Genomic DNA, 26,968 nt, shown 5'->3' with positions numbered 1-26,968 from the left:
AAATGTACATGTACAAGTGCATGTAGTCCGTGCAGCACTTACTGTGCTTTCTGTACTCCGTACTCCGTAGGTGTACTTCCATGTAATACTCCGTACAGTACTCCGTAGCGTGACAAGTAATAATTAATACGGAGTAGCTGATGCAGGTGTGTGGAGTACAGGAACTTTAGGAGCACCTAAAGGTGTAGAGCAAAGACTTCCTGTACTTGTACGGCGACTGTACTTAAGTACAACTACTTGTTGCTGATCTGTCCGTGTGCAAATACTTGCATGCACACTCTGACTGTACTTGTACATGTACCTGCTCCATCCATACTTGTACTGTAGGTGTACTCTGGCGACAGGCATCATACGATGTGTGAGAGTCCGACTGCTCCTTCCCACCGGAACGACCAAAGCGAACCGGTGTAAACGGAAATGTGGCCAGAATTTGCCACCCTTCTCCGTAGGGGTTCGTGTACGTTTTCTTTTACTCATCCGTACACTTCCATCCATGTGCGTCGCACGCATGTAGGTGCAGCTTGACTATGTATGCACCATGCAGGCACAAACTGCTCCCCCGACTGCCCCTCCCCCATCCCCCCCCCCCCCGAACGCGAAGCGAACCTGACAAATGACAAGCTACGCTAGACATACCGATGGGGCTCCGCCGCGACCCATCACTCTCGGCGGACGTCAACCATCTCTGGAAAGACGACCGAACCCCTGAATCTGATCGTCGGCACCAGCATCCACGTCCGGCAGAGTTCACGAAGAGGGAAGAGCACGGATAGGGGGTACTGTGCATGCACAACTAGGCGTCCCTATCTGGACATAGATTCCACAGCACCGAGCTGGGGATGGACGCAGGTATCCATGAGGACGGGCGGTTGGCTCACTGACCAGCCCTTGAAACCTGCTTGCCTCGACCAGCGGCCGACCCACGATCAAACTGCCTGCCTGCGAGAGCTCCGTCCCTATCGCGCGTTTCGGTGCCGTACCAGAGCTTGGATCGTTGGCAACAACTATCCTTGTCCTACTCCAGGGGGGCCTCGTGATGCCTGCCAACACACACATCCAAGACTGCACCCATTTTGCGAGATAGCCATCGCCGTTACCCGCGACCAAAGCAAACCAACCACAACAATCACAGCCATCATCGCAGCTGCCGCGTTGGGTGTCGTTCCCGCAGACGGACAGAGCGAGATACGTGGAAGAGGGTCTTGACTCGGCGTCACATATTGGGCGATTCGGACTCGGTGACAGCTCGGACGAACGACGACGCTCCCACACTTCGTTGGCCCTGCCATCCGTGCTCCCGCCTACACAGCGTGGCGCTTCGAATATCAAGCTACGAGTGCAGCATCGAATCGCGTGTACGAGTACTCGGTAGCGCCCTGCTCGACCGGCAAAACTCGTGCTGGTTTGTGCCAACCCGCGCTAGACTGGCCGGAGGAGAGACCGAGCACGCCCTGCTCCGTTCGAGATGCAGCGCTCCGTCGAGATGCAGCGCTCCGTCGATGTGCACCATGGCCAAGGTGCCCCTCCTCTTGTTTATCGAGCGAGCCATGCCAGCACCAAGTCGTTTCCGCTGCAGCTGCGATCGCTGCCTCCAGCATTGCGCCCGCTCGTCCGCGCCTACGTCTTGGGATATGCCTCCGCCGTGGCGCCACGACTCCTGACCCTCGTCCTCCAGCACCTATCGAGGGCAAGGGCCAACGGAAGCTCGAAATGCCCTCCCGCCGAACAGGAAGAGCGCACCTTTCTCGAATCGGTGGCTCACATACTTCGCGCAGGCCTGCAGCCGCAGCGCTTCCCCACCTTCTGCGCCGTCCTCGTTGGCGGTTCGACTCTCCTGCAGGTCAGTTGCGGCACCCCTTCTTGCCTCGCCTTCGGATAGGCATCCTCTTGCGCCGTGGACCGCCATCGCACGGCCGCGGCGACTCCTCGTTTTCCAGGTCGATGTTGGTATTCCGGGGCGCTAACCCGTCGAGCCAGGAACCCTTGAGGCCCATCATCAGCCGACTTGCCGACGGCCTCGACGGCCTCGTTCGTCAGAGGTGAGGCTCAACCAAAACCGGGACTCCAAGTGGCCGCGTCGCTAACAAGTCACGTTTCGTGCTGTCAGGATCACAAGATGGCTGGCCTCCTTCATCGCCGCGTGGCTCAGCCTCCGCCTGCTGCACACGAGCAAGCCGAGGTTGGCGGCGAAAGGCGCAGGGGCGGGAGGGCAGAATACCGTCTCCAAGTTTGGCGGGAGGACGCTCGACCTGACCCTGTTCGCCACCACCCAGGCTGTTGATGTCATCGTGGGCGAGCTGTGGTCGCGGCGCAAGGCTCGTCGAACAGCTGCCCAGAAGTGGACCAAGGTCGGTGCCCGTGGCTGGTCGTGAAGGCCGACAATGCGAGGTGAATGCTGACCTGCTGAGCAAGGGCGAGCAATTTGTTTCCAACATGATCGACCCTCTTTCCTTCGTCGCATCCTGTGGCTTGATCATGTGGGCTTGGTTCTATGCCCCGGACAATCTCCCCCGGGCCTACAACAAATGGATCACGTCGGCTGCCCACGTCGATCTGCGACTCATCGAGGCCCTGCGAAGGTGTAAATCGCGTGAGCTTCGCTACGCCGAGGAGACGGGCCAGGCGCCGCTCTTGGGAGCCATGTGCGTCGACTTCAACCTGCCCTACGAATGGGGCAACCCCGTCAAGGTGGTTCCCTTCCCCTGCGACATCGTCCACATGGGACGAGGTCCGTCCTGCGAAGTCCACGCCTGGCATCGCTTCTGGCTGTCGTGGAGGTGGTCCATGTACACCTACCTCCCGCTCGCTCTGGCCCTCCAACTCCGAAAGCCCAAGCGCAGCAGCCTCCTGCTCGCCCTCGTGTCGGCCTCCCGCTCCTCGGCTTTCCTCGCCACCTTCATCACCCTCTTCTACTACGGCGTCTGCCTAGGACGCACTCGCGTCGGCCCCCACCTCATCGGCAAGGACGTCCCTTGCCGCAACCGCATCGACGGCGGGATCTGCGTCGGCGTCGGCTGTTTCCTGTGCGGCTGGAGCGTCCTCATCGAGACGGCCAGTCGCCGCAAGGACATGGCCCTGTTTGTCGCCCCGCGTGCCATGGCAACCCTCATTCCGAGGCAATACCCGCTGGAGAAGCAGTGGCGGGAAAGGTTGGCCTTTGCGGCCAGCACCTCTGTCGTCCTCGCCTGCGCCATGGAGAACCCGAGGCGCGTTCGGGGCATGATGGGCGGCATCTTGGGCCTCACTCTACGCCAATAGTGGACGGCGGCCGCCCGTCATTTGCTTTCTCGACCTCTGCGCATCGGGAACTCATACATAAATGGAGAGCGATCAATTTGCATGTATGTATCAGTTTGCACCTGCATCACAAAACGCTTCAGCACACTCTCGTGTGCCAACCTGACGTGACGTCTTCTTTCTGCATAAACGACGAACGAGCTATAGGTCTGACTGTCCTGCACGCGACGTCGAGCGTACGGTGGTTTTTATCGCTCGCTGCTCCGACGGTGCCTCCCTTGATGCCCCGGCGGGCCCTCCGTCCCCATGACCGGTCACATGTCGGTCCCGTTACACTCTGCAAATATCCACTATGATTTCCACCACGAGCATACGCCGAGGACAAATATGCACGCCAAGATATCAGCCCTCACGGTGGAAAATATTTGCCCATACCGAAGGACGATAGTGATGTAGCTCTTGAAGGGTTCCGGGACGAGGCCGACGATGGTCCAGAGCATCCCCGGGGGCGGCTGACGACCTTTGTCGAAAAAGAAGCGAGAGGTAAGGAGGACGGCCTCGCCGGTGGCAAAGATCCAGAAGAAGATGAGCTTGTGGTGTTCGTTTTCTGTATCGCCACCGCCAAAGGCAGCGGCTTCCCTTTCGGCCCGCGTGCCGGCGAACGGCGTCAGGAGGGTAACGTAGAGGCCGAGGCTGAGAGCCAGAATAGCATGGAGAAGGCGGAAGAATCCCGTTTGGCTATCGATTCGTTGATGTTGCTGTTGTTGTTGTTGCTGCTGTTGCTGTTGTTGTAGCTGAGGGGGGAGCATCCCAGCGAACGGGGAGCCGGCTGGCAGGCCACCCATCATCTGCGACATCATCTTCATCAGGGGGTCATCTCCCATACCGGGGCCAGGGCCAGGACTCGGCGAGTTGCTTAGAGCCCCACGGTCGAGGCCGAGCATCATCTGCCGCAGCTGGGCTTCCGAGAGGGTCGGCGGGTCGGCGGCAGCACCGATCGGCGCCGACGTCTCGTTGGACGCATACTCGTGCTGGGATATGTCAATTTCTTCGGGATCAGCGTCATGGGATACGCGGGCGCGAGAGGGAGAGGTAGGCGTCGATTTTGGCTGTTCGAAACTAGGTGTCGCTGTTGGCTCCGTGTCTGATACATCCGTTCGTCAGTGAATCTATTCGTCCGTCCACAAACTCGAACACTCTGATCTTCCTCCTTCCCCTGCCTCTCCCTGCACGCAGCGAGGTCTGTAAGTACACGGACAAGCACACATACCTCCCACTATGCGACCGCCCATACCGGTGATCTTGTTCAGTCGAGCCGAGCCGCCAGCCTTGATCTTTGCCTCCCGCCGTTCCTTGCGCCGCCGCGCTTGCTCGGCGGCGGCGTCGCTTGAAGTGGAAGCTCCTGGATTCTCCGTCATGGTCGATTTCTTTCCTCCTCTACCTTCTGAGCTCTGTACGATACGATTAACAATATCGTCGTGTCGTGGATGGAGGGTGAAGGCAGCTTGTCGATTCGTTCAACGGTTGGAGGTCGTCAAGTCGACAGCTGTATTAATCATCAGTCAGGCTAACTGGCTCTCCAGGTGCCCTGTAAGTAAGTAAAGCCGCGCCTCCAGCCAGCGAACAGCACGCCTGGCGGAAGAGGCCCCACCCTGCCCCGGAGACGTACAAGTAATAATACAGTAATACAGGCTACATCACATTGGAGAATCAGTTCCCCGTACTCCGTACAATTACTGTAGTACGACAATTGCTACAGTGCGTACTTACATGAATGTTTAGATCACTAATAGTACTTGCTATTACTAGGTAGTCTGCCGTATGCATCTATAACGCATAGTGCCGTATGCGTGTGAAATCGTGCATGCACACGGCCCCAAGGCACTCTCGAGGAACTCCTCGTCAGCATTCACCCGTCGGAATGACATCGCATTGACAGATATCTGTTGAAAACGACATCATGCAGTAGGATCATCCCGGATCCTCGACGCATCAATTAGAGATGAATCGGTCTTGCGAGGTCCATGGCCGCTACTTGCCCACTAGAACGAGGACCGTTCATCATTTGTGATGGCGGGTGGACAACCTCCCAACACGTTGGTTTTTCTTTGCGCGCGTTACGTCATTTTTCATCTACTCTAATGTCCCATTTCCACGGGTTCATCCTCCCTACTCAACATGATTCGTGTCACTCCCTTCTCCATTCTCATTCTGTCTCTTCCCGCTTCAAGGAGGAGCGCTGGACGTCACAACAGCCCCCCGTGCCACTGCCTACACGCTCGTCTCTATTTCAAGAAGTCGCCTTGCTCATGGCAATCAGTCGCTTCACGCCGACCTGTGCAAGTCATCAGCCATTGTCTTCGTTTCGTCGCAAGCATCAACGGGGCCGAGGGGTTCATACCATCCAGTTGCCGCACTCATCCGTCTTGTCTCGCTGGATCTCTACCTGAAATTTCTGGGCCGTTGCATAATCCTTCGAGTGGATTGCTTCTGCCAGCTTCGACAAGCTATCAATCGTGCCCGCCTGAACAAGCTCCTCGTTGTTCAGGTGGTCGAATAGGAGGTTCAACCGCTTCTGCGTGTCATTCACCTGAGGAGCAAATGTCGCGGGCGCCTTGGACGCGACACGCTGCATGTCTTGGCTGAGAAGATCAACCAATCGTCGTGCGTTGGCAGGAATGTGCGATCGGTCTCCCGCGGGATGCTTGGCCTTGGCCGGCGGTGCAGCCACCTGCGGTGCCGGGTTCGCAACCGTTGGAGGTGGGCCCTGAGGAGGCGGTCCGCCCTGAGGAGGCGCCGACGGCTGGCTCTGCGGTACCCCGAACGATGACGGCGCGTAGGGGTTGTGGCCTTGGGGAGCCAGCTGCGGGGGCGGTGCCCCGTACTGGCCCGCGGGAGGCGGTCGGCTTGCCGCGCCAGGCGGCGGTGGCATGGAACCACCCGGCGGCGGCGGGCCAGTCAGGTCTTGAGCTGCCGGTGCCGGCGCATACTTGTTGGACGGCTGGGGAGCGGTGGGCGCGGCGGCGTAAGGTGAAGCCGTTCGCGGAGCGATTTGAGACGTGCCGGTGGCTGCCAGGCTGCCTGGCGTCGGAGGAGGCGGCCCGTACTGGTTTGCCGATGTCGACGGAGGCCGCGGCGGTCCCTGGAAGCCGCCAACCAGCGGCGACTGCCCACGGGGTGGAGCCGGGCCCTTCGGAGGCGGCGCAGGTGGGCTCGCACGCTGTCCGTACTGGGCAGTGGCCGAAGGCGGCCCAGCTAGACCTGGCTGGTTGGGGAAAGGGGAGGTGATGGGAGCGGCAAGGGGTGTCGGCCTCCGAGGCACCGCCTTGGTCACCAAGGGGACGTCATTCCAGTTCTCCGTGAGCTTCGATTGAGAGGGCGGAGGCTGAGACGGAGTTGTGTTCCTCGAGGGGGTGCCTCCCATCGGGGGCGGAGGAAGTCCAGCACCGAAACTTGCTTGGTTCTGCGCTTGGTAGCCTGCTTGAGGTTGATATGGGTTCTGCGGTGGCAAATACAGCTGAGGTTGCTGCTGCTGCGCCGGCTGCTGCGGCAGAGGGCTCTGCCTCTGGCCCATCCCGCCAAAGGGATTGGCCTGGGGAATCATCGAGGCAGGCTGGGGGGCTTGGAAACCATAGGCCGGAGCCGCCGCCACCCCCAAGCGGGATGGAGTGACGCTCGTCGGTGCTCCCTGTCGTCGAGCTGAAGCCTGAGCGGCCGGCTTCTTCGTAGCCATCTGAACGCGACTTCGAGCAACCTCGGCGGCGGCGTACTCGGTCGGCAGCAGGTCGAGATACTTCTGAGCCACCTCCAGCTGACCGTGTCCCGCCAGGATATCAGCATACTCGGTGTACTTGTCGTACAGCGTGCTCAGCTTCCAATCCGAGGACTTGGTCCGTTCGGCGTCCTCGAACTTGGTGACATGGCGGAAGATGGTCACCTTCTCGATAAAGTTCTGCAGCGACCTGGCATGTACGGAAAAGGTCGACTCGGCCGACGAAGTATCTTTCATGCCAGCTCGCTCCTCTTCCTTGAGTTTGGCGATCCAAATTTCGACAACCTTCTCGAGCCTCAGGCCGACAAGGTAGCAGAAGGAAGCGTCCGTTCTATCGCCTTCCTCGCTGATGCGATCTCCCAGAGCCTCGCAGAGATCCGGAAACTCGGACGGTTCGGAAAATGTGCAGAGGATCGCCATCGTCTCTTTCCAGTGTTCCAAGTTGGCGTTGTACACGACATCCCACAGGTTCTTGCCAATCACGGAGCCGATGAGTCGCAGGTAGCTCGGCATGCCATTCTTCTTCGCGAGGTAGGCCGCCTGGACCTTGTCGACGAGCTCCTGACCACCGCAGTTGGCAATCAGGAAAGCATCCGCGATACGCTCCTCGGACAGACAGATATCGGTCGCCTTTGCAAAGTTACCCAGCATCACGGCTTTTGTGATTTGCTTTTCGACATGGGTGTCGCTGTCGCTGAACAGGTGGAACGGATTGTTCGTCTTTGTCCCCTTGGCTGCCGCAACGTTGGAAAGGAAGTCTTCGCCTTCTCCCTCGGCATCTCCACCGTCAAACAGGTCAGTCACTCCGCTGCTCTTTGGCGGGGCGTCTTCGGTCGGCTTGGCCTTCTCCTCGCTGCTCTCCGGTTCCTTGGTGACACTGGCGACGATGTCGTCTTCCTTGAAGCCAAGATACTGGACGATCTTGCCGCGAGGGTTGTCTCCGATGAGCGTCTCCATGACTTTCCAGTCAGCCTTCTCCTCGTCCGTCTTGGCTTGCTGCATCCTCTCCTCGCAGATTGCGGCAAGATCGCCCGAGGCAAGAACCTCCTGGAACTTGTCCGTGGCGGAGGACACGCTCGAGTCTGCGGAGAACCTGGAGATGGTGATCTGAGAAGATCTCTTCTGTCCGGGCTGAGTAGGGTCCGCCTTGAAGACGACGATCTTGCCTCCGAATCCAAAGTTCGCGCCGATGGGGCGCTCGAGCCATCTGGGAGCTTTGCTCAATGACCATGAAGCGCCTTGAGGCTGCGTCTGGGCCGCCCGAAAGAATTCTTCCCCGTCCAGGTGCTTGTCTGCTGCGACTTGAGACGTGTCGGGATTGGCGTTTTGCAACGTTTGGATCGTGATTTTGCCGTCGAAGCTGGCAGTGGCCGACAGATTGGGATTATGAGGGTTGAATCGAGTCTGGAAGGTCCAGTTGGTCATCTCGGGCAGCTCTCCGTATCGCTCTCCTGTCTGAGGGTTCCACACCAATGTGCGGTTGTCTTTACCGCACGACAGCAAGAGGTCGCTGTCTTGGTGACACCACGAGAGCGAGAGAATGCCTTGCTCGTGACCCTGGAGCGACCTCTCTGGCGCATTGGAGTTGCGCAGGTCCCACAGTAAGATGACAGGTGCAGCATCGTCCGGCGTAGCAGTTAGGAGCTTCGTCGAGTTGTTCGGATCCCAAGCGATGGCGCTGACAGATTTCCGGCTGTTGTTCAGAGTCAAGGTTGCTTTCTTGGTCTTGAGATCCCAGATGGTGACAAAACCCCCTTGACCTCCCGTCGCCAGGATGTGCGATACCTTGCGGTTCCACGCCAAGCAGTCAATGTCGTCGGAACGAGCCGCGGCGTTTCCCAAGCGGAAAGGATTGGAGATGTCGTTGACGTCGTAGATAAAAAGCTCGCCCTTTGCGCCAGCCGTGGCTAGGATCTGGGGTTTCAGAGGGTTGAACTGCAGCGTCTTGATTGCGCCTGTGTGCTTTGTCGTCTGGGAAAATAGGGCATCGGATGCTCCCGCCTCGAGCTTCGCAGCATCCCATAGATCGAGAGAACCGTTCTCTAGAGCACCAGCGATGATGCCCTTGGGGTGGTCCGCGCTGGGGGGGCTCCAAGCAATTTCGAAGAACCTGCAGGTCAATCAGCAAGCATTCTCACACGTGCAACAGGCGCCATCAGGTCATACTTGGATTCGGTCGTGATGCTTGCCAGAGGCTGCAGCTCAATCCCTTGCTGTGTATCGTCGAGGGCCAGATCCCACAGCTCCAGCTTGCTCTCATCGGAAAAGTCCGCATCTACAGCACCGGCCCGGGTGCCCGTGACGAGACGAGGACTTCCCGATCCCGGCGACCAGGCAAAAGTAGCCGTCCGTGGTACCTCGCGAAGGCGCACCATGATGGCGGGGTGTGCTGTTGTTGGAAAACGTCCTCGGAAGGCTGCCGACTCGATGAAAGGAAGGGCTGAAATCCGCGGTGTTGTTTTAGCTAGATATCACGGCTGAACATGGGCGACTAATTGGGATCAGCCCGTAGTTCCAGCCGGTAGAGTTATGTGAAACCGTGCAGCACTGTTGAGCCAGAATGGGCACGTTGAAGATAACGAGCAAGCTATGATGCCAGATTGCAGCCAGCTTGGTCACGCTTCTGACAGCTCTGGCTGCTGGGGCGTCCGTGCGCTTCAAGGCCAAATGCAGAGCGCTATCACGTGATAGCTCGCCTCTTCAAGCTATTGGCTTATCCCCGCCTAGTCAACGATTCATGTGGTGAAAGCGAATGGCTCGACGAAGCTGTAATACTCATACTGGAGGATTTCATTCAAGTCCGAAACGAAGTCAAATAGCCAAGACGGTACCATTCTTCATTTAGACTTCTTTCAAAATGGCAGATGCAGCTCGTTGGAAAGCCACGGTTCATGTTGGAGGCCTGGCAGCCATGGTGACGAGTAGCCAGGTGCTCGATGCCTTCATCCCGTTTGGTGAGATTGTCGACGTACAAATGCCAAAGCCTGACTCGAGAGACTCCGAGAGCGCACATCGAGGCTTCGCTTACGTCGAATTTGAAGACGCTGAAGATGCCAAGGAGGCCATTGACAACATGAATCAATCCGAGTTTTTCGGTAGGATCCTAAAGGTTTCGCAAGCGAGGGCGCCAAAGAGCGCCGAGGAGGGGTTGGGCAGCAAAAAAGCCCTCTGGGAGCAGGTAAATAACTTGGACGCATTCTTTTCTTGAAGCAGCCGCTGACTTGGTTATCGCAGGAGGGGTGGCTGGCGGAACATGCTGGCGAACAGGTCGGTCCGGAAATGCCCGTGGACAGTGCCGGGCCGGATCCTATGCAGGGACTGGAAGGACTAGATGTGGCTGGTCCAAAGCCGGCATAGGAAGGAATGCGTGCTGAATTTCGTGTGGTCTTCATCGAGTGTCTTGCATAGCGAATATGTCGCGGTAGCATTGAAGGCGAAGGACTACGCTGGTGGTCACGTCAGGAGTTCATGGCGCATTCGGATTATTCATATCAAGGTTTGCTTCTCTTCTAGAAATATACACCATCCCACTGCCGCGGAAAAGCGAATGAAAAGAGCATTTGGCATATATTGGTCTCCTTGGCACACTTAGTGATCCGCTCGGCTGGCAGGACCCTGCCTGGACAATCGAAGGTTCTTGTCCACATAGAATTTCCGGATGGTCGAGTATCCGGCAGCGAAGATGGCAAAGCCAACAACAACGGCTAATAGGGATTAGCCATCGAATATAGACGAATCTGGATAGGCACTGAATACCAAGGGGGATCAGCTCGGCGGGAATCTGCTTGAGCTTGCGCAACCGCTGGGAGATGGTATGGCCTTCTTTACTGTCAGTTCATTCGGCGCCTGGATGCCGGGACGGCTTCGTCAATCGCCTATCACACATCACATACCGGCCTGGTCTTCCTTCTACAAGATGCCACATGTTAGCACCGTTTCCGCCAGACTCGAGGTTGCTCACTCACTGGCACCGGTCGCATCATCCGGGGCGACTGGCGGAACATCATCCGAGCCGAAGGCTGGATCATCCTGAGAGCGGCAGTAGAACGCATCGTGCGAGAGAGGGGAGTTTCTGAATGGGCGCTTAGCAATGGCGGCGATTCGATTGGAAAATGTCTCCCTGACGATGTGACGGTTCCGAACATCTGATGGTGGAGCTACCTCATGTCCTCGACCCACTTCCGAGCTTAAAGCCTGCTGTAATTGGTTCAGAATTCTGCAACCTCAGGCAGAACACCTTGTCGGCAACCCTGGAACATCTGATTCAAGGATCAACACACCCATCAACCTCGACAATCGCATCAAGCTTCCAATCAGCCCCCTTCTGCAATCGTTCCCCGAAGCTCCTGCACGGTATTCCCGAAATCAATCACAATGGCTGAAGAAGATGGTCAGGACCTCGTCACCAAGCCCTTCAAGTTCGTGACTGGTACGTGATTACTCCTCCCAAAAATCGTCGTGATCAGGCCAGTGGCTAACAATATCGCAGCCGGTAAGCTCATTCGTCACCGCCCGACCAAGACTTACACTGCGACGAGGCCAATTGCCTCTGAGGATCCCTCGAGATACTGATTGCTTTCTCGTTCCACCCAGGCACCGACGCTCGCTTTCCGAATCAGAACCAGACCAAGCATTGCTGGCAGAACTATGTCGACTACTACAAGTGCATTCTCGCCAAGGGAGAGGATTTTGCACCTTGCCGCCAGGTATGGCGTATACCGATCATCTACTGGTCTTGGAAGGAGCACTAACACAACCGTACTGCAGTTCTGGCTCGCCTACCGTTCGCTGTGCCCATCTGGTTGGTATCAGCGATGGGACGAGCAGCGAGGTTGGTTTACGCTTTTGAGCATCCTTGTATCAATGTCACTAATTTATCTACTACAGAAGCCGGGAACTTCCCCGTGAAGCTGGATGCCTAAGTTTTGGATTGTGAAGAATTAGAACATTGTGGGACGAGTACCGACGGATGCAGGGTTCATAGCTTTTGCTGCGAATGTACTGCATTCTGATCCAGGAGCGGATCAACAGCTAATATTGGTCATTGGGCAAATGGATAGGTTAATCAGTGCACAATTGCAAAATCTTGTACTCGTCTTGCAATCTGCTTCGCAAGCCGCAGTCCATTCCATCAATTCCACTGGTATCATAATCGTTGTAACAAATGCTCCACTTAACCAATCCCAAAATGAAGCCGTCAAAATCAGGAATTTCAAGGCTCCTTCACCGAGGCGAAACTCGATGGAGGCCAAGCTCGTAGAATTCAAGTACCGTCCATATGTTCAGCCTTTGCTTCAGCCTTGTTCATCTTCCGAGCTCATAAACTCATCATCTTCATCGAACCCGAAGAATGTTCTCGTCCTACTCTTGCCCACGTCCTCCATTCTCGTTCGAGGCGAGGACTCCTTAGAGCTTGCATTCGAGCTGGATTCGCCGTTATCAGTACCAGAGGGGTTTTTGCTCTGACTGCTGGATGCAGAACCGTGGGATGTGCTGGTGAGATTGTCGGTGTAGTGCCCGGACTTCATGACGGCCAATACCGCCTCTCGTGTCTTCTCGTTGGCTTCCTCTTTATCTTCAACCCATTTACCGTCAAGTCGGCCTTTAGTACCATCCCTTATTTCGGCTTCTTTTGTTTCAGACACTTGAACAATCTGCTCCCATCTTTGTCGTCGTCTGTCTTTTTCCTTTTTTTCCATATCGGGTTTTATTGCAAGGTATTCTGCCAGGGCTTTTGCCTCAGTCACCGTGCGCAACCTTCGGCCGTCTAGATTGCGGCTGGAAGCATGGTCATCTTGGTTCTTCTTCTTCCGTGACGACATGCGGCCACCAGCTGCCCGCAATTGTGATCCGAACCCGCCCTTGCCACCGCACACGGGGATGGAAAGCCGCAGGGATAGAAAATCATCATCACTGGCGGGTAGATATTTCGCCAAGGAAGTCTGCGATTTTTGAGGTAGCTGGATATTGCAGAGCGTCGAAAGGATGAGCCTTGTGTTCGTTATAGGGAGTTTTTCGTTGAGCTCATCTCGAAGCTGGGACACAGTCGTCGAGGCCGAAACGGGTATATTAAGGGTAGGTGGAACCCCGAGTCCACCAAATGTAGAGACGAGCACATTGATTTTTGAGCGGCGCATGATTATTTGAAGGCTGCAAATGGCCTATCGACGCGTGAGTTGTGATCGATGATGGAGTGGTACGAGTGGAAGGATGGATGTACAAGAATGGATTGCAGCGACTTGCAACTGAAACAGAGTGACATTATATGGGGCAGACCTCAGCCACACGCTAGATTGGCTTGCGTCACTATATCAGTTGATCACGTGAGTTGAGCCACAGCGCACAACTATCCAAGCCACCCCACTTCGGCAGGTCGAATTTCTCGTAGGGTTTACGCCCACAAAAGTTATCCAATTCGAGACCTTTGCACGCCGCCCGAATCTGCCTCTCTTCAACGTCGACCACAGCACGCAAACCGCCACGATGTTGATCCCCAAGGCCGACCGCAAGAAGATCCACGAGGTATTTCCGGCCGACTTGAAGAATTGGAGGAGTTTGTTCGGTGACTGACATTACTGCCAGTACCTCTTCCGTGAGGGTGTTCTCGTTGCCCAGAAGGACTTCAACCTCCCCAAGCACCCCGATATCGACACCAAGAACCTGTTCGTCATCAAGGCGTGCCAATCGCTCAACTCGCGCGGCTATGTCAAGACTCAGTTCTCGTGGCAATACTACTACTACACCCTGACCCCCGAGGGCCTCGACTACCTCCGCGAATGGCTTCACCTCCCCGCCGAGATCGTTCCTGCCACCCACATCAAGCAGCAGCGATCGCATGCTCCTCCCCGTGGCATGCTGGGCGAGGGTGAGCGTGAGCGCAGGCCTTTCGGACGTGGCCGTGGCGATCGCGAGGGCCGTGGCGACCGTGAGGGTGGATACCGAAGACGGGATGCTGGTGAGGGCAAGGAGGGTGGTGCTCCCGGCGAGTTTGCTCCTCAGTTGTAAGGCCACCCCGATACCCTGTTTAACACTTCTGCCCTGCGCCGATGTACTGACAATAATTGTAGCCGTGGTGGTTTCGGCCGTGCCCGCGGAGGCGCCCCTCCTTCCTAAGCGAATCCATGTCCTTGGAGGGCAATCACGATCGAGATGCATGGCGAAAGGTTCCGACATGTATTCTAAAAATGGATGGCAATTCTTTACCGTGCGAGTCCGCTCGTGAGATCGGCTGTGTGGGAGACATCGTGGGAGTTCTGGAGGATAGATCCTCGGAAATCATTTGCGTCCGGGTCAATGTTTACCGTTAACGAGTCTTTATTCGAGAACATGTGAGGTCTCGAATGCGACAATGAGTGTGGTGAGGCATGGGTGTGTGTGTATGGAAAGCCTGGGCAAATCTGACTCACACAATAGCAACGACATTCATATTCAGGTGCGTGCGACACCCGCGGGCGAAGTCACCTACGATGTGTCATTCATAGCTCGTCAACTACGGCACGACTGCATAGCGAGGCGTACCATGATTGGAGTGTGTTGGAATCTGGGCCACTCGAGCGCCTTCCATCTCCGTACTGGGAGGTCGACGTGGCCGTACAACTCCCCAGCAAGACCCAGGTGCACGACGTGACATTCCGTAGCGCTGTGAGCAGTGGACATGGTCCGACCCATCACTCCGGACATCCTATGTACGCTTGGCGGGGTCCATCGCAGCCAGCCGTCTTCCTCCGCTGTGTCTCGGAGGCTTGTCGTGTTGGTGCTCCGTACAACAGATTTTATTACGGCGGGTTTCCTTGCTAACAATATTGCCAATGCTGTTCGCACTCGTTCGCAGCTGATTAAGACATCGGGTCGGGTCGCTTTCCAGTTAATCATACGAGCCGCCCAGAGTGCGACGCCTCCATATTTCCTTTGAATACATGGTTAGATTGGGGTTGAACGAAAAGTCCGCCGAATGGATTCAAATGAAGAGTCCAAGAGGCTGCCATCTGGCTAGCCAACTGATGGCCAGTACACCTCTAAGCTTGAAGATTTTGACGAAGCGCTTCGGAGAATCAAGGGAACGAGTGCAACAAGGCTGCCCTTGTGTTTGAGTGGGCAATCAAGCATCGGAGAACCGTCGCGCATATGAGTACAAACCCCGTGCTGACTTAGGCTCCAAAGCCTCCGACAGAGATTGGTCGCCATTCATTACTATCGCCCGCATGCCCGTCTTGGAAGCTTGCGTTGGATTGTGCCATCAGGTCCAGAGGGGACATGGTATAATCAGATCTGGTTGGAACATCTTGTTCCTTGGTGTTCGGTTGCCATTGTATGGATCGTCATGGCTCAAGCATTCAACGGAAGGCGCAACTCGACTATCGCCAGTTCATGCCACACATGTTGATGCCAGCGTGCTCATCGGCAGTCCAATGTTCGTCCAAGCCTTTGCACACCTTGAACAATTGCAGCATCACGTGCCGGATATCATGGATTCTCCTCGGCGGTCCGGCATTGCTAAAACCTTTGTCCAATATCTTTTAAACCGATCGCGGCGGGAGATGACTCGCATGAAAATCACGGGTCCTGCGACAGAGTAAGCATCACGCATCGAGCCGTCATGGGAAGCTAATGGCCAAGACAGCTCCTGTGTCGTTACGACCGATGTCCAACTCACCAAGACGGGTCTAGTGAGCAGCACCATCAGCCCCATGGTCGTAGATGTCATGTTCAACGGGCACCGTGTTGCAATGATGCACCTTCCCGAGATCAAGACAAGCACCCGGGGCGCCAAGTTCACGATTCAGCAACAAAAGGTTCGAATTCTCGACAAAACCCACTTCAAGGCATTCTTGCAGAGTGTCATAGCCGATGAAGCTACCAGCATACGGCTGGAGAACGGTCAATGCACAGCCACTACACTAAACATCAAGGTCTGCTGCAACTTCTGCCTCGATATTCCGATCAAGGGCATGGGCGGTCCCAAAGCCAAAATTGCCTGGGTGGACCGCAGAGGAGACGACATCATGGTGTTGATCATGATTGAGAACCCTGGTCCGGTCGAGCTGGAGCATGGAACAACTATATTCGAGCTTCGGAACGAGGGTGAAGAGATAATGGCATTGCTACGGGGCTCCTTGCAGATCGCTCAAGGCACGTCCGATTGCATATTGCGAGGAAAGCTTCGAGCAGGAGCTGCACCAACTTCGATGATCAAGCTAGTTGGGGTCTGCGCTGAGTCTGAGGACGCGGGTGCTTGGAGTCACGAGACTGCCCAATACTTCGACTTGCTTCTGGCCGTGAAGCCGGAGTTCATGCAGGTGTTAGGTTAGAGTTTGATGGCGTGTCACAAGAACCTGCTCGGAGTCGATGTTTAAACTGTTCCGTTTCGGAAAAGTCTTTGGGAAAGCACCGTTGGGCAGAATCCCTTAGAATCAAGATTGAAAGTATCGAATCTTACCATTCAGCCATTGTGCACGAGACAAAAAGCACAAACCGAGAATGACAAGTGATCCGACGATGCAGGGTAGCTCGTTGTTTGATGTGTTTATCTAATTTCACGGGGCAACAAAATTGGACGTGCCACTAATAGCAAGGCAAATTATGTGTAAGGACCAATGACGAGGCGTACAGTACGTGTTCAATTGCACCTACAACATGCCCGGTCGGTGCCCGTAAATGTTCGAGACAATCTGCTCTGGTCCATTTACATATGCTTTTGCGGTCTCTGAGGCTAATACCATCTCGTATGATGGATCCCTCTGCCAGGTCAGTCAAGTCCTTGGCGCATGAACGAGAAGTGCTGCAAATGTACGGGGAAGCATGTAGAAAATATCGACACGTCGTACGAGCACGAGCACGAAGACGTCTGCATGAGAAACTCCTCCTAGGCACCCCTGGTTGAACCTATTACCGGATTAATTTTTGGTCACTGGCCTGGCTAATCCTGTTGTCTCTGTCTCGGGTGGTACTTGCGGGAGGTTCTACATCCAATTCACTCCCCTTACACTCTGTAGTATTAGAACAGAGCACTCCGTACCGAGTACTGCACTATTGATTGCCTACTAAGTACCTAGTACGTACTGTAACATAATAGGGAGCACCTTGTAAGTAATAGGTGTACTTGTCGCAGGCGTACGGCAGGCGTACAGTACACACACGTACTTACTGTACTTAACTCCGTGTTTGTGCATGCTTGTTTTGGACACCTACGTTGTAAGTATTACCTACGTGTAGGGGGGTACCCTGTACTTGTAGGCCCGAGGTACAGTACAAGTACGGGGAGTACTTACAACTATTTAGTATTAACCTTAGTACCTACCTAGTACTCTGTACTCCGTACAGTACAACGTGCTTGGAAGTTAAATACTGGTGCTACGGAGTACATGTACGGACAACTTGTTACTGTACTGTACATGTACAATACTGTAAGTAGGTAATTATACTTTCCTTCCTTACCTTAGTACCTAGTACCAGATATTAGTGCTGTAGGGAGTAGGTACCTGTAAGTACAACCAACAATCCCATCCCAACTGAGCGAGGTGGTCAAGCTACCTAACCTGCCTTAGTAGCGACGACGCCGCTCTGCGAGCCAGCTCGACAAGGCATACTGCCACAATGCACATACTTGCCTGCCGCTTGGTCATTTGAAAGCCAAGTGCAACGTGCTTCATGTTGTTCTTGTTCCGCAGTTGCCTTGGCCCCAGTCTTTCGTGCAAGCACGGCCAATTCTGAGGAAACGGCCGACGATTCATGTCGCTGCCGCCGACCTGGTGTGGTGGACTCTTGAACAGGGGACCGACCTCGCTGGTCAATCCACCAACCTTTTTCCCGAAGGCAGTCTTCCACGATTCCAATCGCACGAGAAATCACGACGGTCCCGTCTCGCCCCCTTTCGTCCCCAGTCCCCAGTCCCTGCCTAGATACAGGTTCACAGTCGTCGATAGCAGGAGCATCCCGCAACCCAACCCCAAGCCCATCCTCCAAACCCCCAAGAAAATGACCAACTAGCTGTCTCGACATGAGATACAACCGCCGAAGCAGGATTCTGTCCACCACTTGATCACGAAGCCTTCGCGAATACCATATCGCTTGTCTGACGCCTCGGCTCTCCCAGCTCCGACGTGCATGCCGACACGAGCTCGGAAGAGCCTGAAAACCACACCCTTCAACCGGGCGGTTCCTGGCCGCCGCACACGCGACCCATGAGCAACCCGTTCCCGTCGTTCTTCAGCAGCAAGAAGAAGAAACAGGACTCTAACGGTAGAGACCCTCCCGATGTCAGCGTCTATGATGTCGGCACCATGGCCGAAGCAAGCTCCAAGAAACCCACTCAACGACGACCCCCGGGAAGCAAGGACTTTGCAATGGGCAACTGCATGACTTGCTCATCGCTTGTCAGATGGCCCAAGGAGCTCAAGGTGTTCAAGTGCACCATATGTGCGTCCATAAATGATCTTGTGCCGGCAGACAACATCATTCGGAGGAAGGCGTCCTCTGAACGAGGGTCTGGCTTTGGCCGCGACCCAGCTGCAACGCACCAGAGAGGCAAACCCATCTCAACACAATACTGCAAGCGGCTTGTGCGACAATGCACCCACTCCTACCTTACCAGGACCCTCGGCGAGAAACTGGGTGCAAGTTCGCAAACTTGTATGAACCCTTCGAAGCGCCCGTTACCGAACAACCGACAACCGCGGCCGACGGATGCCATGCAAGGTCACGGGAGAATCTCTGCGGAGAAGCATATATTTCCTGCATTCAATGGCTCCGCCTGCACGAATGATTCCAAGCACATTGTCGACCAAGAGTTACCAGTACACCTGAACCCATCACGCTCCAGAAGTCCATTGCCTAGATCATACTCCTTATCGTATTCGGAAAACCCTGGGCTACGGCGCGAGACATCGCAGGCCGCGTCGACTGGACCCCGTCGAAACGTATCCACGACCAGCGACCCGGGGCCCAAGCGAATCTTCAAGCCTCTCGAGGAATATATCGTCGCTTGCTTCAGCTCGTTGGACTGTGTCAATTCTTCTTTCATGACGCCGGCCCCTCGGCCGCCCGGCCGGCAGGGAATCGATCCGCCGATTCGCACAAAGCCCTTGAACCCCAGAGAAACACAGATTCCACGGCAAGACGCCCACGAAACCACACGAGATGCGATGCAGACGGAGGACCTCGTTTCTGAGCTGGACCCAAAGATGCTCCTGCTAGGTGACTTTGCGGAAAACGGCATGTGGTGGACGGGTGGAGGCGGACCAAGTTCTGCAGCAACGGCGGACACAGCGACGATGAAACGTGTCGCATCGGCCAGCAGCACCTCCGTTCCATCCAAGACGCCTCAAGTGAACTGGCGCGAACTGGATGATTGGTACTCCTCTGTCATCAATCCCGCTGAGGGATGGTTCGCAGTCTATGAGGAGGTTTCACAACTCTCAACTGTCGCCACACTCAGCGAGCGCGACCTCCAAGATTTGGAAAGGGATTTTCTTCAGGCACAAGAACATGTGCAGCGGGTTTTGCTGAAAGCCACCGAGCTGCTGCTGAAACGACCAGGAAGACCCATCTCGGACCCTGCAAACCTGCGCTTTCTGCTCATCGCCCTGGAGAATCCTCTTTTGTACTCCGAAGCCCCCCCATTTCAGGGCATACTGCAACCCGATCATGGCCCTTCTGTACCAAGCAAAGCCGTGTCATCCGAAAACGCTTCATTGCCCAGTTCAGGACTGTTGTCAGGGCAGCACTCTGGCGTCATCAAACGCATCATCGGCATCATGTCAAACGTCTCGACCGAATGCCACAACAGAATGATTGCCTGGTTTGCCAAGTATCCCACTGCCCGTTTTACTCGGACCAAGGAGCTAATTTCTGGCTTCTTGACGTATCGAATGCTGCGACAGAGTGATAGAACCCTGCCGGCCGAGGTAGATATTACCGCCGGCTTGATTCCGGAGATGCCGGCTGGCAGATCTGTTGGAGCTATTCTCCACGCAGAAATCGGTTCAAGCTCGAAGAGGGTCAAGGAACCAGGAAGGATGATTGCCTACTCTGATGACTGGCAGATTAAGGCCGCCTCTCGAGTCCTTGCCTTGCTGTTTGCGGCCAACAATCTTCAAAGCGTTCGGCATGGGGATGAAGTGCTGTCGGCTTCCAACGAAGTCCAACCCCCCGCAGCTCGCGATGGCGTCCGCGGAAGCGGCCAGTTGCTGCCGACCAGTGACTTTTATAATCTCATGCTCGACAATGCCGATTTGGTGGGTGACTTTGAGGCGTGGGAGTCGAAGCGAGCAAAGTTTTCCTTCTGCCAGTATCCATTCCTGCTGAGCATCTGGGCCAAGACGAAGATACTTGAATACGATGCCCGGCGACAAATGCAGAACAAAGCGCGCGATGCCTTCTTTGACAGCATCATGACGCGCAGGAATATTCAGCAATACCTGAATCTGGAAGTCCGCCGAGACTGCCTCGTCGATGACAGTTTGAAGGCTGTGAGCGAAGTCATTGGCAGCGGCAGCGAAGATGCAAAAAAAGCACTGCGAATCACATTCACGGGTGAGGAAGGCATCGACGGGGGAGGTTTGCGGAAAGAGTGGTTCCTCCTTCTTGTCCGGGAAGTCTTCAATCCCGATCACGGTCCGTCTCACCTCTTTGGATGGTTCTATCGTGTGCTAACGTGGTGGTAGGAATGTTTATGTATGACGAAGATTCTCATTACTGCTACTTCAACCCAAATTCGTTTGAAACATCAGACCAATTCTTTCTGGTGGGAGTCGTCATGGGATTGGCAATATACAACTCTACCATTTTGGACGTGGCGCTCCCGCCCTTTGCGTTCAGAAAGCTTTTAGCATCCGCTCCAGCACATGGCCAAGGTGCCTCGGCGCATCCGAAGCCAACGATGAAGTACACCCTCGACGATTTGTCCGAGTACAGGCCGCGGCTGGCAAGAGGACTGAGGCAACTGCTCGAATTTGATGGGGACGTTGAAGAGGTCTTTAGTTTGAACTTTGTCATTGACGTGGACAAGTATGGGACCACAGGGCAGGTCCCGCTGTGCCCTGGAGGTGAGCGGATGGCAGTGACGGCTGTCAACAGGCGCGAGTACGTCGACCTCTATGTGCGCTACATCCTCGATGGTGCTGTCACACGGCAGTTTGAGCCGTTCAAAAGAGGATTTTACACGGTTTGTGGCGGGAATGCATTCTCGCTGTTTCGACCGGAGGAGGTCGAGCTTCTCATCAGAGGCTCGGACGAAGCCCTTGACATTGCCGCTTTGAGAGCTGTTGCCGAGTACGACAACTGGGGCAGCCGACGGCCAGATGGGGAGAGTCCCGTCGTTGGTTGGTTCTGGCAGACGTTCGAGGAGGCAAACCCAGAGGACCAGCGCAAGCTGCTTCTATTCATCACAGGAAGTGACCGCATACCGGCCATGGGCGCCGCCATGCTGCCGATTAAATTGTCCTGCCTCGGCGATGATTGCGGTCGGTACCCGATAGCAAGAACCTGCTTCAATATGCTATCACTCTGGCTATATGGCTCCAAGGAGCGGCTGGAGGCTATGCTATGGAGAGCGGTGAAAGAGAGCGAGGGGTTTGGTCTCAAGTAGGAGCAGCCAATCGCGATGACGATGATCCGAACCGCATGAGCCGTACATGGACCGGATTGGTATTCTCGGAAACGGACTCCTTTAACAAGCCCCCATGACCGAATGGGTCGATAGGGATGGTGAATGGGGGAAGCAATTTCAATCAGTTGCAGCAAAGATGCAACGCCACGCATGGCTGGCCGTTTTGGATTCTTGATATATTATTGTCCTGCTTGCTAGCTAGGTTTCTATATCGTATCAACATATGTGGACTCGTAATCGGCACTTGATTAGGTTGGATTGATACTTTGTCGTTGATTTCTCACTCGAGCTGGTGTCGGAACCGGATGGACAAGCGGCGGTCCTCCTAGGCCGCGTCCTGCTCAGCCACGCCTCCAGCCGCCCGGGCTCTCTTGAGCATGTCTTCTTCTTTCTTTCTCTCAGCCCTCAACTGTCGCACCCGCTCGCCATCGATAACGGCCTGTTTCTTCATTGCCTCGAGGGCCTGCATCTCGGCAATATCCTCCGCGGCAGGTTTCAGGACCGTGGCGCGAGTTTCGGCGACGAGGAACTCGAGGATATCGGACGAGTGCTTGCCCTTCATATCTATGCGGACGACGCGCTCGCCAGGATTGGGCGGCTGTGCCTTGGAGAGACCGGTACGTGAGGAGGCAGGTTGCATGTGGTGTTCGGGAATAGCAGTGGTCGAGTCTGACGAGGGGGCATCGCCGGTGGTGCGGAGGTAGATGGTCATGGCCGGGGGTGTTTGGTTTTGGCCATGGCGGTTGACAATCATAGGAATAGACGGGTTGTGGTATTTCAACCGGGGGAGACATTCGCGCCAGAATTTCCTGTCGGATGTCTTGTTAGCCAACGGCAGGTGGCAGAGAAGGGCAAGCTTGGAACGCACTTAGCACCCATGTGGCCGCCATTCATGCTGGAGGCAAATTCCATATGAATTCTGGTTACTTCTGGGGAAAGTATTGCCGCGCCAGGACCGCATTTTATGTTGATGAGCTAGAGAAGAGGCGAGGAGAGGAGAGGTGAGAAGTTGCTCGCTCGACGATGAGATGGCAGCGGATCGATGGGATTGCTTACCCTCTGCAAGTAAATTAGCGATTTAGCATGGTGATATTGAGCTGACACTTGCGACATACCTTTCTGAGGAGATTCAACCGCTCTCCTAATGACCTCATGTTGCTGATTCGAGCCTACAAAGCTGCAGAGGACCGATTCCGCTTTGCGCTGAAGGCAGCGACAGCTCGTTTGTCGCGTTAATAATGCTTGATACTTGTCTTAGTACTCCGTATTGGAAAATTAACTGGGCCAGCCGTTCAGAGAGGAATCAGTGCCCGGACCGGCAATCATCCGAGTCGCGGGTAGAGGAGAGGACCCACCACTGCGGCTTCGCCAATGTCGTCGCAGCTCGGTGGGAAATTTGAGGGCAAGGCTCAGCGGCGGATGAAAATCCGTCTTTACGCCTGCATTGTTTTATCCTGTACGACTTGTTGACCACCCAACCAAGAGAGACAATGCACCGGGCCCCAGCCGCGCGATGGCTCAACCGAGCATTGCGAATAGGCGAGGCTACGCCTCTCGTCGGAGTGCCAGTGTATTTGTGTCCGGCCATCAGCGGTTCCTCCAGCATCTCGTTGCCCAAGCGGCTCGCAGTATCGGCCCCATGCCAACGGCGGAGCAACCATTCGGAAGCCATAAGCAGTTGTGATTCTCAGAGGCGACCACTTGTAGAAGCGCCCGTGGTAATGCCAGCTCGAAAACTCCCTGTCACTTGCACCGGCTGTGGAGCGTTCACGCAAACGACGGACCCTGAGCAACTTGGCTATTACGATCGGGAGAGCAGGAGGGTCCGACATTGGATGAAACCCAAGCTGCCGGACAGGCGAGATGAGACGGTGAAAGAGGACGAGATTGTGAACGAGGCACTTAAATCGCTGGATCCGACTTTGCTTGAAGACCTTGGCTTGAACCCAACTGCATTGGTTGCAGGCGAAGCGGTACGGGAAATTGCTGCGGCCGGTAGGTGTCCGTCCGTCTCGAGGCATGTTGAGAATTCGACTGACGATGCCAGAACTGGCTGTCGAGAAAGCTCCGGTATGCGATCGATGCCACGGCTTGATACACCATAGCACAACCAGTGGATCGGCCAAGGTCCCGATGTTCCACCCAACCGTCGAGTCCCTGCGCGAGACGATCGAGGAATCACCTTACAAGTACAATCACATCTACCACGTAATCGATGCCGCCGACTTTCCAATGTCCTTGATTCCTAGGCTGAACGTGCTGCTGGGAGACATTCCGCTTCGAACGCGCAATCGTCGATCGAGGTCGTCCAGGTATCAGAAGGATCGCAAGACCGAGATGAGTTTCATCGTCACGAGGAGTGACCTGCTGGCACCGACCAAGGAAATGGTGGACGGCATGATGCCGTACTTGAGAGAGGTGCTACGTGATGCCCTCGGCAGGCTCGGCGGCCGGGTGCGTCTTGGTAACCTCAGCTGCGTCAGCGCAAAGAGAGCTTGGTGGACCAAGTCCATGAAGGAAGATATATGGAAAAGGGGCGGCGCCGGGTGGATGGTTGGCAAGGTCAACGTTGGCAAAAGTCAGCTGTTTGAAGCCGTCTATCCAAAGGGAAGAATGACGGAAGGGGGCCATGCAACCAACATAACTGTCTCGTCGTATCCCCGAGAGGCCGTCAGTGTTGGATCCGTGGTCGGCGGCGAGACGAAATCATCGGAGGAGCCATGGGAGGACTTGGATGTCGGCGAGATGCTTCCACCTCCCCAGCCGGCGCAAAACTATCCGGAGATGCCGGTTGTCTCGGCCCTACCCGGAACGACGGCCTCGCCCATCCGGATTCCATTCGGTGACGGAAAAGGAGAGCTGATCGACTTGCCTGGACTAGCGCGCAGCGATCTCGAGCTGTTCGTCGAGGAGGAGCACAGACACTCGTTGATTATGAAGAAGCGGATCGTGCCTGAGCAGATCTCTGCCAAGCTCGGGAAGTCGCTGATACTAGGGGGTGGACTGGTGCGAATCACGCCGCGCACGCCCAACATGGTCTTTCTCATGTACAACTTCACACCGATGGACGAGCACTTGGCGAGCACGGAGAAAGCGGCCGAGTTCCAGCAGCAGACAAGGCAGTCGCTGGGGGTGCGGAGCATTTTGCTCCCGGGAATTGGAGACAGGATGAAGCGTGCTGGGACGTTCAAGCTGTGCCACGACGTGACCAAGAAGCGAGCAGGCCCGCTGACACGAAAAAATGCGGTTGGACTCGACGTCGAACGGCTGCCATTTCGCGTCGTCTCTGTCGACATTCTGGTGGAGGGTGTCGGATACGTCGAGGTTGTTGCGCAGGTTCGGGCTGCCGACTACAATCGCTGGGCACGCATGCAGCGCGAAGCCGATAGGAGGCTCGACGAGAGAGGGGGGGGAGAAGGGGGAGAGCATCCTTCGGAAGGCCGGGATTCCTTGGCGGCACCCGATGACCCGTTCAGTGAGCTGATGAGCAAGAGGAAGGGCATGGGCATCGAGACCAGCCAGCCGGCATCTCTGCCTCCGCCCGCGCCACAGCCAGACTGGCCTGCCGTCGACGTGTATACTCCCGAAGGCCGATTTGTGGCATCGCGTCGGCCGATAAACGGATGGCTGAATAACAAACCACGAGTACTGGCGGAGCACAAGAAGAGCCGTCCACGGCGGAGCATGAAAGGGCGAAAGAAGATGGAGAAGCAGGCGAACAGGACGACCGGGGCAACAGATGGCGTTGCGTGAAAGGAGACAAGGTGCTTGGTAACAACATGGAAGAAACACACCGTCACACTCGCGTCTCTTTGCGACTTTGGACGCAATCCATGAACGGTATCATGCGATTTGATCAGTTGGACAGTGCCAAATGGTAGCATGAGGTGATATGAAAGGCGGCCAGCATGGATCGATCACGCTCCTGCGCGCTGATGAACGTGCAGTTCAACGGCTGTTTACGCTGTTGCCGTGTTCACATCGTCCGGCCATAGACCGTACTAGCTGTGGTAGTTCCGTACCAGTTTACTTGTAGTAGTAATATCAAACAAATGGTATGTCCATGATATAATCGTATGATTGATTAATGGAAGCAAGGAACCACAGTACAGTAGTAGCGTTACTTGGAGAATGGCAGAATAGAAGGAACCAATTGGGTGCAGTGTGGTCTGTAACAAGTCCAGAGCACGGAGTGCTTACATAACTCTGTGACAACCAAGTTAGCACCTGATCCCAACAGTGTGGTATTACTGTAAGTAGTGTAGACAGTGTACGGAGCAGTTGTAGGTACTATTGGTGTGTGTGCGGTACTTGTTCGTCGTTGGTGCTGGTGGTTACTGGCAATTTGGGGCGGCCGATGAAACCTATAGTGGTACCCTTGCCTGTAATTACTACACTTGTATTAATACCTACCCCCTACGAACTACTCTTCTCGTACTCTCTCGAATGACGTTTTCTGTCATACGCCAGCTGGACCCTGCGTTCCCAACTGCTGTCGAGTGTAAGAAATTATCTCGAGCCCATCGATTCCCATAAGCCCCCCCTGACGTTCCGCAGTTGCATCGTTTATCAAACGCAGCATATCGCGAGGCGGGCTTTCCTCGAAGAAAAAAACGAAAGGGCCATTCAGATCATTTCGCAATGGCCGACGGAAGGCAGCCGCGAGACACACCGACGACGTCCCAGTCGACGACAACGACAACGACGACGACGCAGACTGCAGAAAATACAGAGACGAGGCTTGATGCACCGAGAATATTGCGTTTACGAGGCGAACATACGGCGACGGGACGGTCGGTGCAGTGGGCTGAGGACGTGATCGACAACGAGACGCTCGGGCGCAAAAGTTCAAAGGGTAAGTTGTCGCCGCTCCCGATGGCACCTTCGCATGCGCTTGCATGCTGCGTGTTCGCTGTGTTATGTCCATGAAGTGTTGGGCATGCCATTTGTTGCTGTCGTCGCACCAAGCTGACACGACGTGACAACATAGTCTGCTGCATATACCATAGGCCCAAGGCGGTGGACGAATCGAGCGACGAGTCGTCGTCAGACTCATCCTCGGATGGGTCGTCGGACTCGGATTCTGGCGCCGACAGGAAGCAGGGCGGCGACGGGAAGAAGACGCCGGCATGCGGGCACGCCCACCACGGACGCGGCAAGGCACGCGGGCGGAGAAAGAAGCCGGACGAGAAGCAGAAACGGCCGCCAAGCCCGAATGCGTACGAGAAGCTGCCGAAGCAGAAGCCCAGGGACGAACCTACGGGAAGCAAGGCCTAGGCTCGGCACTAAGAGGGTGGGAGGATAAGAGGAGCACGATCGCGGCCATACCTGGGCCGCGGTGGACTGAAGTGGGC

General features: G+C 55.5%; 12 protein-coding genes across 12 annotated transcripts; 7 read left to right on the top strand and 5 right to left on the bottom strand.

Moving 5' to 3' along the window:
• Positions 1–1,465: 1,465 nt before the first annotated feature.
• On the top strand, positions 1,466–3,258 carry DCS_07715 (uncharacterized protein; the record flags this gene model as incomplete). The annotated part of the gene is made up of 4 exons (XM_040804999.1): positions 1,466–1,840; positions 1,978–2,039; positions 2,108–2,348; positions 2,413–3,258. 4 exons carry the CDS (start codon positions 1,466–1,468, stop codon positions 3,256–3,258), a joined length of 1,524 nt encoding a protein of 507 aa, XP_040655103.1.
• Positions 3,259–3,587: 329 nt separating this feature from the next.
• Positions 3,588–4,655, bottom strand: DCS_07714 (uncharacterized protein; the record flags this gene model as incomplete). The annotated part of the gene is made up of 2 exons (XM_040804998.1): positions 3,588–4,381; positions 4,508–4,655. 2 exons carry the CDS (start codon positions 4,653–4,655, stop codon positions 3,588–3,590), a joined length of 942 nt encoding a protein of 313 aa, XP_040655102.1.
• Positions 4,656–5,527: 872 nt separating this feature from the next.
• Positions 5,528–9,384, bottom strand: DCS_07713 (protein transport protein; the record flags this gene model as incomplete). Its single annotated transcript, XM_040804997.1, has 3 exons — positions 5,528–5,572; positions 5,639–9,119; positions 9,176–9,384. The coding sequence occupies 3 exons, from the start codon at positions 9,382–9,384 to the stop codon at positions 5,528–5,530; spliced, it is 3,735 nt and encodes a 1,244-aa protein (XP_040655101.1).
• Positions 9,385–9,866: 482 nt separating this feature from the next.
• On the top strand, positions 9,867–10,366 carry DCS_07712 (peptidyl prolyl cis-trans isomerase Cyclophilin; the record flags this gene model as incomplete). Its single annotated transcript, XM_040804996.1, has 2 exons — positions 9,867–10,187; positions 10,244–10,366. 2 exons carry the CDS (start codon positions 9,867–9,869, stop codon positions 10,364–10,366), a joined length of 444 nt encoding a protein of 147 aa, XP_040655100.1.
• Positions 10,367–10,597: 231 nt separating this feature from the next.
• On the bottom strand, positions 10,598–11,061 carry DCS_07711 (uncharacterized protein; the record flags this gene model as incomplete). The annotated part of the gene is made up of 4 exons (XM_040804995.1): positions 10,598–10,713; positions 10,766–10,828; positions 10,903–10,918; positions 10,975–11,061. The coding sequence occupies 4 exons, from the start codon at positions 11,059–11,061 to the stop codon at positions 10,598–10,600; spliced, it is 282 nt and encodes a 93-aa protein (XP_040655099.1).
• A 322-nt stretch (positions 11,062–11,383) lies between these two features.
• DCS_07710 (uncharacterized protein) lies at positions 11,384–11,931 on the top strand (the record flags this gene model as incomplete). Its single annotated transcript, XM_040804994.1, has 5 exons — positions 11,384–11,438; positions 11,499–11,501; positions 11,603–11,715; positions 11,777–11,840; positions 11,897–11,931. 5 exons carry the CDS (start codon positions 11,384–11,386, stop codon positions 11,929–11,931), a joined length of 270 nt encoding a protein of 89 aa, XP_040655098.1.
• Positions 11,932–12,303: 372 nt separating this feature from the next.
• Positions 12,304–13,146, bottom strand: DCS_07709 (uncharacterized protein; the record flags this gene model as incomplete). The annotated part of the gene is made up of 1 exon (XM_040804993.1): positions 12,304–13,146. The coding sequence occupies one exon, from the start codon at positions 13,144–13,146 to the stop codon at positions 12,304–12,306; it is 843 nt and encodes a 280-aa protein (XP_040655097.1).
• Positions 13,147–13,492: 346 nt separating this feature from the next.
• Positions 13,493–14,122, top strand: DCS_07708 (plectin/S10 domain-containing protein; the record flags this gene model as incomplete). Its single annotated transcript, XM_040804992.1, has 3 exons — positions 13,493–13,531; positions 13,592–14,010; positions 14,077–14,122. The coding sequence occupies 3 exons, from the start codon at positions 13,493–13,495 to the stop codon at positions 14,120–14,122; spliced, it is 504 nt and encodes a 167-aa protein (XP_040655096.1).
• Positions 14,123–15,474: 1,352 nt separating this feature from the next.
• On the top strand, positions 15,475–21,593 carry DCS_07707 (hect; the record flags this gene model as incomplete). Its single annotated transcript, XM_040804991.1, has 5 exons — positions 15,475–15,581; positions 15,630–16,312; positions 17,082–17,091; positions 18,102–20,620; positions 20,671–21,593. 5 exons carry the CDS (start codon positions 15,475–15,477, stop codon positions 21,591–21,593), a joined length of 4,242 nt encoding a protein of 1,413 aa, XP_040655095.1.
• A 346-nt stretch (positions 21,594–21,939) lies between these two features.
• Positions 21,940–22,508, bottom strand: DCS_07706 (putative ribosomal protein MRP49; the record flags this gene model as incomplete). Its single annotated transcript, XM_040804990.1, has 2 exons — positions 21,940–22,423; positions 22,483–22,508. The coding sequence occupies 2 exons, from the start codon at positions 22,506–22,508 to the stop codon at positions 21,940–21,942; spliced, it is 510 nt and encodes a 169-aa protein (XP_040655094.1).
• Positions 22,509–23,335: 827 nt separating this feature from the next.
• DCS_07705 (uncharacterized protein) lies at positions 23,336–25,367 on the top strand (the record flags this gene model as incomplete). Its single annotated transcript, XM_040804989.1, has 2 exons — positions 23,336–23,609; positions 23,662–25,367. 2 exons carry the CDS (start codon positions 23,336–23,338, stop codon positions 25,365–25,367), a joined length of 1,980 nt encoding a protein of 659 aa, XP_040655093.1.
• An 888-nt stretch (positions 25,368–26,255) lies between these two features.
• Positions 26,256–26,891, top strand: DCS_07704 (Protein phosphatase inhibitor; the record flags this gene model as incomplete). Its single annotated transcript, XM_040804988.1, has 2 exons — positions 26,256–26,469; positions 26,605–26,891. The coding sequence occupies 2 exons, from the start codon at positions 26,256–26,258 to the stop codon at positions 26,889–26,891; spliced, it is 501 nt and encodes a 166-aa protein (XP_040655092.1).
• Between the last annotated feature and the right edge of the window lie 77 nt (positions 26,892–26,968).

Source organism: Drechmeria coniospora, chromosome 03 (assembly GCF_001625195.1).
Source record: "Drechmeria coniospora strain ARSEF 6962 chromosome 03, whole genome shotgun sequence".
In the NCBI taxonomy this organism is placed as follows: domain Eukaryota; kingdom Fungi; phylum Ascomycota; class Sordariomycetes; order Hypocreales; family Ophiocordycipitaceae; genus Drechmeria; species Drechmeria coniospora.
The sequence above is the reverse complement of the archived record's forward strand: the minus strand, read 5'-3'. Positions and strand labels throughout refer to the sequence as shown.